Consider the following 11,658-nt stretch of genomic DNA (forward strand, 5'->3'; position numbering starts at 1 on the left):
TGATACCTTGGTGAGAAACGAGTGCGCTAACCACTGCGCTAACCGTACAATGTTCTCTTCTTTCCTGAAATATTTCAACGAACAAACTAATCGTTTAAAGTGACAATTTTATGTGAATTTCTCTTCAGAATGTAATTGAGAATTTGATTTCTTACTGCGCCGGTGATAAATGGGATTTTTTTTAATATCTGTTTTTGTTTACAGCGGTGGAGGTGTTCTTTCTGAATGACGAAAACCACTTGTTGAATACGATCCTCTCACCGTGAGTCTTAGAGTCTCAAGTCTTCAATTGTTGTTGTTTTTTTTTTATTTCAGATATGTACAGCTGAGGTAATCCACCCATCATACCAACAATAATGATTCTATTAAATTATCATTTTGAAGCAACAAATTGTTAGGTTTGAATATCTTTTATAAAATTAACCCACCGATATTTGGTTTTGTAGACATTTTTTGTTAAAGGAAAACAGGAATAAATTGCAATAAAATCATTATGATAGTAAAATTAGTTTTATTATACCGCTTTTATTTATCATATCATAGTTGTAGCGTTATGATGGTGTAATTTCAGGATTGATAGCATTTTGTTTTGCGTCTATGCGGTATGAACGCAGTAGGGCACGCGAGCAAATTCCATGAAGCGCGCTATCTCCGATTGCCATTCCTTAGATGAAAGCATGTCCTTAATATTGCATTTATATTCCGAGTATCTTTGGAATACACTGGTAGTCAATATCTATTGTATATCCCTCTTTAATTTTAATCTATATATAGATTTCGAAATTGTCAATTATCCATAACCTTTTATTCTAATGCATGAAATATCTTTGGAAAACCCTTGAATTCCATATCTAGTTTGCACCCTTTAAATTTACACTGTATTTAGATTTACTACTTGTATGTGCTTTATATATAAAATATATACTTTGTAGCACCTGCAGAAGTCATTATACTGTCATCGGACTCAAATCATCTGTATCAATACGCTTGTGTTTAGTCAAATGATGATTTATCGCGGTAATATAAATATGACGTCGATGAAAGAAGTGACATCAATGTGGCTGAAACCCCATTCAAACAGAAAGGATAATCATGAAGTCCTTCTGCCTTTCATTAGACGTGCATTGATCAAATGCTTGATTACACAGATGGACCGCAAATTTTAAACATATTAGTTCACCCTTAATTATATTTCGGCCATTAAAAACGTGTCTTTTATGACGTTAACAGCGTTGTTAACTTTAGTAACACAACATGTTTTCGTCTGTTTTTGGGTGTGCATTAATTGATCCACGACTATCTTGATATTCTAATAAGTCCAAAAGATTGAAAGTAAACAAAACATAATGAGTATCATAGAATTACACTTTCTAAAGTTTTAAAATATATGATATTAAGTTGTTTTTGGTCGTTTCTATCCATACTTTAGCTTAGCTATCGATGGTCAGGTGTTATCAATAATTTAGCCTAGCTATTAATAGTCAGGTGGTATCAATAATTTAGCCTAGCTGTTTTTGGCCAGTTGAATATACGCAAGCTAGATATAGTTTGCCAGTTTTATTTAACACTTAAGCCTAGCCATTGTTGGCCAGTTGTTATCCATACTATATTCTAGCTGTTGTTGGTCAGTTGTTATCCATACTATATTCTAGCTGTTGTTGGTCAGTTGTTATCCATACTATATTACAGCTGTTGTAGGTCAGTTGTTATCCATACTATATTCTAGCTATTGTTGGCCAGTTGTTATCCATACTCTATTCTAGCTGTTGTTGGTCAGTTGTTATCCATACTATATTCTAGCTGTTGTTGGTCAGTTGTTATCCATACTCTATTCTAGCTACTGTAGGTCAGTTGTTATCCATACTTTATTCTAGCTATTGTAGGTCAGTTGTTATCCATACTCTATTCTAGCTGTTGTTGGTCAGTTGTTATCCATACTCTATTCTAGCTACTGTAGGTCAGTTGTTATCCATACTCTATTCTAGCTATTGTAGGTCAGTTGTTATCCATTTTATATTCTAGCTGTTGTTGGTCAGTTGTTATCCATACTATATTCTAGCTGTTGTTGGTCAGTTGATATCCATACTTTATTCTAGCTGTTGTTGGGCAGTTGTTATCCATACTATATTCTAGCTACTGTAGGTCAGTTGGTATCCATACTATATTCTAGCTGTTGTTGGTCAGTTGTTATCCATACTATATCCTAGCTATTGTAGGTCAGTTGTTATTCATACTTTATTCTAGCTACTGTAGGTCAGTTGTTATCCATACTATATTCTAGCTACTGTAGGTCAGTTGGTATCCATAATCTATTATAGCTGCTGTTGGTCAGTTGTTATCCATACTATATTCTAGCTACTGTAGGTCAGTTGTTATCCATACTATATTCTAGCTGTTGTTGGTCAGTTGTTATCCATACTTTATTCTAGCTGTTATTGGTTAGTTGGTATCCATACTTTATTCTAGCTGTTGTTGGTCAGTTGTTATCCATATTATATTATTTCTGTTGTTTGTCAGTTGTTATCCATACTATATTCTAGCTACTGTAGGTCATTTGTCATCCATACTATATTCTAGCTGTTGTTGGTCAGTCGGTATCCATACTATATTCTTGCTGTTGTTGGTCAGTTGGTATACATACTTTATTCTAGCTGTTGTTGGTCAGTTGCTGTCCATACTTTATTCTAGCTGTTGTTAGTCAGTTGTTATCCATACTATTTTCTAGCTACTGTAGGTCAGTTGTTATCCATACTTTATTCTAACTGTTGTTGGTCAGTTGTTATCCATACTATATTCTAGCTGTTGTTGGTCAGTTGTTATTCATACTATATTCTAGCTACTGTAGGTCAGTTGGTATCCATACTTTATTCTAGATGTTGTTGGTCAGTTGTTATCCATACTATATCCTAGCTATTGTAGGTAAGTTGGTATTCATATTTTATTCTAGCTGTTGTTGGTCAGTTGTTATCCAAACTCTATTCTAGCTATTGTAGGTCAGTTGTTATCCATACCATATTTTAGCTACTGTAGGTCAGTTGGTATCCATACTCTATTCTAGCTGTTGTTGGTCAGTTGTTATCCATACTATATTCTAGCTACTGTAGGTTAGTTGTTATCCATACTATATTCTAGCTGCTGTTGGTCAGTTGTTATCCATACTATATTCTAGCTACTGTAGGTTAGTTGTTATCCATACTTTATTCTAGCTGTTGTTGGTCAGTTGTTATCCATACTTTATTCTAGCTGTTGTTGGTCAGTTGGTATCCATATTATATTCTAGCTGTTGTTTGTCAGTTGTTATCCATACTATATTCTAGCTGTTGTTTGTCAGTTGTTATCCATATTATATTCTAGCTGTTGCTGGCCAGTTGTTATCCATACTATATTCTAGCTGTTGTTTGTCAGTTGTTATCCATACTATATTCTAGCTGTTGTTTGTCAGTTGTTATCCATATTATATTCTAGCTGTTGTTGGTCAGTTGTTATCCATACTATATTCTAGCTGTTGTTTGTCAGTTGTAATCCATATTATATTCTAGCTGTTGTTGGTCAGTTGTTATCCATACTCTATTCTAGCTGTTGTTTGTCAGTTGTTATCCATATTATATTCTAGCTGTTGTTTGTCAGTTGTTATCCATACTATATGCTAGCTGTTGTTTGTCAGTTGTTATCCATATTATATTCTAGCTGTTGTTGGTCAGTTGTTATCCATACTATATTCTAGCTGTTGTTTGTCAGTTGTTATCCATATTATATTCTAGCTGTTGTTGGTCAGTTGTCATCCATACTATATTCTAGCTGTTGTTTGTCAGTTGTTATCCATATTATATTCTAGCTGTTGTTGGTCAGTTGTCATCCATACTATATTCTAGCTGTTGTTGGTCAGTTGGTATCCATACTTTATTCTAGCTGTTGTTGGTCAGTTGTTATCCATATTATATTATTTCTGTTGTTTGTTAGTTGTTATCCATACTATATTCTAGCTACTGTAGGTCAGTTGTCATCCATACTATATTCTAGCTGTTGTTGGTCAGTCGGTATCCATACTATATTCTAGCTGTTGATGGTCAGTTGTTATCAATACTATATTCTAGCTATTGTAGGTCAGATGGTATCCATACTTTATTCTAGCTGTTGTTGGTCAGTTGGTATCCATACTTTATTCTAGCTGTTGTTGGTCAGTTGGTATCCATACTTTATTCTAGCTGTTGTTGGTTAGTTGTTATTCATACTATATTCTTGCTGTTGTTGGTCAGTTGTTATCCATACTTTATTCTAGCTGTTGTTGGTCAGTTGGTATCCATACTTTATTCTAGCTGTTGTTGGTCAGTTGGTATCCATACTATATTCTAGCTACTGTAGGTCAGTTGTCATCCATACTATATTCTAGCTGTTGTTGGTCAGTTGTTATCCATACTATATTCTTGCTGTTGTTGGTCAGTTGGTATCCATACTATATTCTAGCTACTGTAGGTCAGTTGTCATCCATACTATATTCTAGCTGTTGTTGGTCAGTTGTTATCCATACTATATTCTTGCTGTTGTTGGTCAGTTGGTATCCATACTTTATTCTAGCTGTTGTTGGTCAGTTGGTATCCATACTTTATTCTAGCTGTTGTTGGTTAGTTGTTATTCATACTATATTCTAGCTACTGTAGGTCAGTTGTCATCCATACTATATTCTAGCTGTTGTTGGTCAGTTGTTATCCATACTATATTCTTGCTGTTGTTGGTTAGTTGTTATTCATACTATATTCTAGCTGTTGTTGGTTAGTTGTTATTCATACTATATTCTAGCTATTGTTGGTTAGTTGTTATCCATACTTTATTCTAGCTGTTGTTGGTTAGTTGTTATCCATACTTTATTCTAGCTGTTGTTGGTCAGTCGGTATCCATACTATATTCTAGCTGTTGTTGGTCAGTCGGTATCCATACTATATTCTTGCTGTTGTTGGTCAGTCGGTATCCATACTATATTCTAGCTGTTGTTGGTCAGTTGTTATCCATACTATATTCTAGCTATTGTAGGTCAGTTGGTATCCATACTTTATTCTAGCTGTTGTTGGTCAGTTGGTATCCATACTATATTCTAGCTGTTGTTGGTCAGTTGGTATCCATACTTTATTCTAGCTGTTGTTAGTTAGTTGTTATCCATACTATATTCTAGCTGTTGTTGGTCAGTTGTTATCCATACTTTATTCTAGCTGTTGTTTGTCAGTTGTTATCCATATTATATTCTAGCTGTTGTTTGTCAGTTGTCATCCATACTATATTCTAGCTGTTGTTTGTCAGTTGTCATCCATACTATATTCTAGCTGTTGTTGGTCAGTTGTTATCCATACTATATTCTAGCTGTTGTTTGTCAGTTGTTATCCATATTATATTCTAGCTGTTGTTGGCCAGTTGTTATCCATACTATATTCTAGCTGTTGTTTGTCAGTTGTTATCCATACTATATTCTAGCTGTTGTTTGTCAGTTGTTATCCATATTATATTCTAGCTGTTGTTGGTCAGTTGTTATCCATACTATATTCTAGCTGTTGTTTGTCAGTTGTTTTCCATATTATATTCTAGCTGTTGTTGGCCAGTTGTTATCCATACTATATTCTAGCTGTTGTTTGTTAGTTGTTATCCATATTATATTCTAGCTGTTGTTTGTCAGTTGTTATCCATACTATATGCTAGCTGTTGTTTGTCAGTTGTTATCCATATTATATTCTAGCTGTTGTTGGTCAGTTGTCATCCATACTATATTCTAGCTGTTGTTTGTCAGTTGTTATCCATATTATATTCTAGCTGTTGTTGGTCAGTTGTCATCCATACTATATTCTAGCTGTTGTTGGTCAGTTGGTATTCATACTTTATTCTAGCTGTTGTTGGTCAGTTGTTATCCATATTATATTATTTCTGTTCTTTGTCAGTTGTTATCCATACTATATTCTAGCTACTGTAGGTCAGTTGTCATCCATACTATATTCTAGCTGTTGTTGGTCAGTCGGTATCCATACTATATTCTAGCTGTTGTTGGTCAGTTGTTATCCATACTATATTCTAGCTATTGTAGGTCAGATGGTATCCATACTTTATACTAGCTGTTGTTGGTCAGTTGGTATCCATGCTTTTATTCTAGCTGTTGTTGGTCAGTTGGTATCCATACTTTATTCTAGCTGTTGTTGGTTAGTTGTTATTCATACTATATTCTTGCTGTTGTTGGTCAGTTGTTATCCATACTTTATTCTAGCTGTTGTTGGTCAGTTGGTATCCACACTTTATTCTAGCTGTTGTTGGTCAGTTGGTATCCATACTATATTCTAGCTACTGTAGGTCAGTTGTCATCCATACTATATTCTAGCTTTTGTTGGTCAGTTGTTATCCATACTATATTCTTGCTGTTGTTGGTCAGTTGGTATCCACACTATATTCTAGCTACTGTAGGTCAGCTGTCATCCATACTATATTCTAGCTGTTGTTGGTCAGTTGTTATCCATACTATATTCTTGCTGTTGTTGGTCAGTTGGTATCCATACTTTATTCTAGCTGGTTTTGGTCAGTTGGTATCCATACTTTATTCTAGCTGTTGTTGGTTAGTTGTTATTCATACTATATTCTAGCTACTGTAGGTCAGTTGTCATCCATACTATATTCTAGCTGTTGTTGGTCAGTTGTTATCCATACTATATTCTTGCTGTTGTTGGTTAGTTGTTATTCATACTATATTCTAGCTGTTGTTGGTTAGTTGTTATTCATACTATATTCTAGCTATTGTTGGTTAGTTGTTATCCATACTTTATTCTAGCTGTTGTTGGTCAGTCGGTATCCATACTATATTCTAGCTGTTGTTGGTCAGTCGGTATCCATACTATATTCCAGCTGTTGTTGGTCAGTTGTTATCCATACTATATTCTAGCTCTTGTTGGTTAGTTGTTATTCATACTATATTCTAGCTGTTGTTGGTTAGTTGTTATTCATACTATATTCTAGCTGTTGTTGGTTAGTTGTTATCCATACTTTATTCTAGCTGTTGTTGGTCAGTCGGTATCCATACTATATTCCAGCTGTTGTTGGTCAGTCGGTATCCATACTTTATTCTAGCTGTTGTTGGTCAGTCGGTATCCATACTATATTCTAGCTGTTGTTGGTCAGTTGTTATCCATACTCTATTCTAGCTATTGTAGGTCAGTTGGTATCCATACTTTATTCTAGCTGTTGTTGGTCAGTTGGTATCCATACTTTATTCTAGCTGTTGTTGGTCAGTTGGTATCCATACTTTATTCTAGCTGTTGTTGGTTAGTTGTTATCCATACTATATTCTTGCTGTTGTTGGTCAGTTGGTATCCATACTATATTCTAGCTGTTGTTGGTCAGTCGGTATCCATACTATATTCTAGCTGTTGTTGGTCAGTTGTTATCCATACTATATTCTAGCTATTGTAGGTCAGATGGTATCCATACTTTATACTAGCTGTTGTTGGTCAGTTGGTATCCATGCTTTTATTCTAGCTGTTGTTGGTCAGTTGGTATCCATACTTTATTCTAGCTGTTGTTGGTTAGTTGTTATTCATACTATATTCTTGCTGTTGTTGGTCAGTTGTTATCCATACTTTATTCTAGCTGTTGTTGGTCAGTTGGTATCCACACTTTATTCTAGCTGTTGTTGGTCAGTTGGTATCCATACTATATTCTAGCTACTGTAGGTCAGTTGTCATCCATACTATATTCTAGCTGTTGTTGGTCAGTTGTTATCCATACTATATTCTTGCTGTTGTTGGTCAGTTGGTATCCACACTATATTCTAGCTACTGTAGGTCAGCTGTCATCCATACTATATTCTAGCTGTTGTTGGTCAGTTGTTATCCATACTATATTCTTGCTGTTGTTGGTCAGTTGGTATCCATACTTTATTCTAGCTGGTTTTGGCCAGTTGGTATCCATACTTTATTCTAGCTGTTGTTGGTTAGTTGTTATTCATACTATATTCTAGCTACTGTAGGTCAGTTGTCATCCATACTATATTCTAGCTGTTGCTGGTCAGTTGTTATCCATACTATATTCTTGCTGTTGTTGGTTAGTTGTTATTCATACTATATTCTAGCTGTTGTTGGTTAGTTGTTATTCATACTATATTCTAGCTATTGTTGGTTAGTTGTTATCCATACTTTATTCTAGCTGTTGTTGGTCAGTCGGTATCCATACTATATTCTAGCTGTTGTTGGTCAGTCGGTATCCATACTATATTCTAGCTGTTGTTGGTCAGTTGTTATCCATACTATATTCTAGCTGTTGTTGGTTAGTTGTTATTCATACTATATTCTAGCTGTTGTTGGTTAGTTGTTATTCATACTATATTCTAGCTGTTGTTGGTTAGTTGTTATCCATACTTTATTCTAGCTGTTGTTGGTCAGTCGGTATCCATACTATATTCCAGCTGTTGTTGGTCAGTCGGTATCCATACTTTATTCTAGCTGTTGTTGGTCAGTCGGTATCCATACTATATTCTAGCTGTTGTTGGTCAGTTGTTATCCATACTATATTCTAGCTATTGTAGGTCAGTTGGTATCCATACTTTATTCTAGCTGTTGTTGGTCAGTTGGTATCCATACTTTATTCTAGCTGTTGTTGGTCAGTTGGTATCCATACTTTATTCTAGCTGTTGTTGGTTAGTTGTTATCCATACTATATTCTTGCTGTTGTTGGTCAGTTGGTATCCATACTTTATTCTAGCTGTTGTTGGTCAGTCGGTATCCATACTATATTCTAGCTGTTGTTGGTCAGTTGGTATCCATACTTTATTCTAGCTGTTGTTGGTCAGTTGGTATCCATACTTTATTCTAGCTGTTGTTGGTTAGTTGTTATTCATACTTTATTCTAGCTACTGTAGGTCAGTTGGTATCCATACGTTATTCTAACTGTTGTTGGTCAGTTGTTATCCTTACAATATTGTAGCTGTTGTTTGTCAGTTGTTATCCATACTATATTCTAGCTACTGTAGGTCAGTTGGTATCCATACTTTATTCTAGCTGTTGTTGGTCAGTTGTTATCCATACTATATTCTAGCTACTGTAGGTCAGTTGGTATCCATACTTTATTCTAGCTATTGTAGGTCAGAACTTAATGGTATTGAACTTGAGCCAAACTATGTTTGCGTTAAGGCTCATGGGTGCTCCGATACAGCCATTACTTGTAGATGACGTGAACACGACATTATTACCTGTATCATTTCAGTACATCTCCGAATGTGTTCATTGTGTTTAAGTTGAATGTGACACATATATGACTCAATGAAGAGTACATATGGTAGACTAACCGCCCTAATTGGGTACATGTTGTACATATTTGTAATGCTCCATTAGAATTTTGAATACAGACTTTTCTATTTGTATATAAAATGCATATCTCCTACAAGGAGGAAATAAAGATATTGAATTGAATTGGATTGGATTGAATCCATACACAAGCTTAGCTATCGTTGGCCAGTTGTTATCCATACTCAAGCTTAGATGTAGTTGGACATTTTTTATCCATAATCAAGCCTAGCTTTTGCTAGCCAGTTAGTACCCATACTCGAACCTAGCTATTGTTGGTTAGTTGTTATCCATACTCAAGCTTAGCTATCGTTGACCAGTTGTTATCTATACGCAAGCCTAGCTACAACAGTTTAAATGTTAATATTTATCTTGCAGGTACGGTGTGCACCTTTTACTGCTCAGTAACGGAAAGGTAATCCACATATTTAACTTAAATTAATAATGACAGCATTCGAAAATCTTTCATTTGAAGCTAAATTTTCTTTTGAAAATATACAAAGGGGTATCATTCGAGCAACATGGGTTTTTTATATGTTGAAAATTGAATCCTTGGAGCAACATAATTTTATTATGTGATGTAAATCCTCAACGCGTTTAACATTGTAGTGCCAATTGGTAGAAAATGGGGGTAAACGGCGAATAAGGTCTGTTGTCAGAGGTATGAGAGAACATTTCTAAAACTTTCATTTTTCATGAAAATCCAGATTTTGAAGTTGTGAACATAAAGTATTTGCCAGTTAGTCCTTTCTTCTGGAATAAACGTGTCTTGAATACACACCTGAAATTAACAACGGAAGAAGCATTGGAACAGTTTCAACGCATAGCAAAATATTGTGGCTCCAATTATATACAAACGCGGACTTTTTTCAATTGGCATTCTAATGGTACGGAACTAGAAGATGTTTACACCTTAGTATACACAGATCAATCGTATCGTAAGTTTTTTTTTTAAATTTATTCACTTTGTTGATGCAAGAAAACGACTGCTAACGTTTATTAAAGGTGATAACAGTAACACAATTATGTATAAAAGTTGATAAATGAAACAGGAAATAAAAAAAATAATAATAAATATAGCGAAGTTTTTAAGATTATACTGGATTATTTGAGAAAAACACAAGGCTTATTAGCACTTACCTCAGTTTTTCTATTAATTGTTACAAATTTGTATAAATATATTTATTATATTTGTCTTAGTTTACTCAAGAAGATTGATAATAGTGTTCTTTTTCTTAGTACTTACACAGCTTGACCGATTTAATTTTTGTATGTTTATTTGTTGTAAACCTCGAATCATATGTATTATATGTGCAGAGTGTACAATAAACTTTGAAACTACGCAAACTAGCTTACAGTATTATGTATACATTCTCCTATCGAAAATAAGTAGTAATACTCAAAGGGAAGTAATCATGTTTTGATAGATATACTGTGCATGTATCAATTAATTACTAATGTTTTGTTTCGTTCACGTTGTATGTGATGTATTTTTGACCGGTGGTTTGTAAATTTAAGAATAATACATGATGGGCCATGGCTCTTTGTTGATAATTGCCGTTGTCGGAAGAATGTTTTCTCCGAGGGTAATTATCCTCATTGGGGCAATTATCAACCAAAAGTCATGGTCAACCATGTATTATCCTGTATAATACATATGTTTTGTCATTTGTCGATGATTTGAACTGGTTTTGAAAATTATGTTGTGAAATAATAAAGGATTTGATTAGTATGAAGTCAAAACGTAAACTGAGACAGAACAAATTGGTTTTGAATGGCATTTGCTGTGAAAAAAGCAGCAAAAACGAGTGACTGGAAATTAATTTACAACCCTTTTTCTCACATGTTTTCGGCATTATACGGCAAAATTTCCATTCTTCAAATATCCTGTTTTTACAACGGCTAATTTTGACGTTTATTTCAATATGTGAGCACAGCTAGGGTCGATCAAGCCTAGGAGCAGTTTCAAAAAATCTCGGCTTGAATGACCCTAGCCATTTCGTTGGAAAAACTAACATTTCTCAGCAGAACTAGGTTTATCAAAACGTTTCTACAAAACATTTCATTGTCTCACTTTGTTTTGACCTTCACCGAATGTAAACATCCGGTACTAATCAAGGTATTACTCGTTACTGAAACACGGAAGGTTTCATTAATAGTAAAAGTATTTTCATTTCCTTACACGGATAGAATAGTTCCGTTTAAATGAATTAAATCCATCTCAAGCTTTCCTTGTATAAATGTTTGCCTACTAGGTTTCCGTCGGCCATTTTAATTTTCGTAAAATGACGTTATGGTGCTCGTGCTCGTCTTCCATGGGCAATAATCACCCTTACGTACCGTGATAATCTCACGG

At 34.5% G+C, this 11,658-nt stretch overlaps 1 protein-coding gene across 1 annotated transcript in view; it reads left to right on the forward strand.

The window, feature by feature from the left end:
* Window positions 1–11,658, forward strand: part of LOC128223194 (UPF0462 protein C4orf33 homolog) — a 33,998-nt gene that overhangs the window by 19,005 nt on the left and 3,335 nt on the right. The window contains exon 3 of the mRNA XM_052932485.1: window positions 205–262. Within this exon, the coding sequence (XP_052788445.1) occupies window positions 205–262 (58 nt within the window). The remainder of the gene's footprint in view (window positions 1–204; window positions 263–11,658) is intronic.

This window comes from Mya arenaria, chromosome 17 (assembly GCF_026914265.1).
Source record: "Mya arenaria isolate MELC-2E11 chromosome 17, ASM2691426v1".
NCBI lineage: Eukaryota > Metazoa > Mollusca > Bivalvia > Myida > Myidae > Mya > Mya arenaria.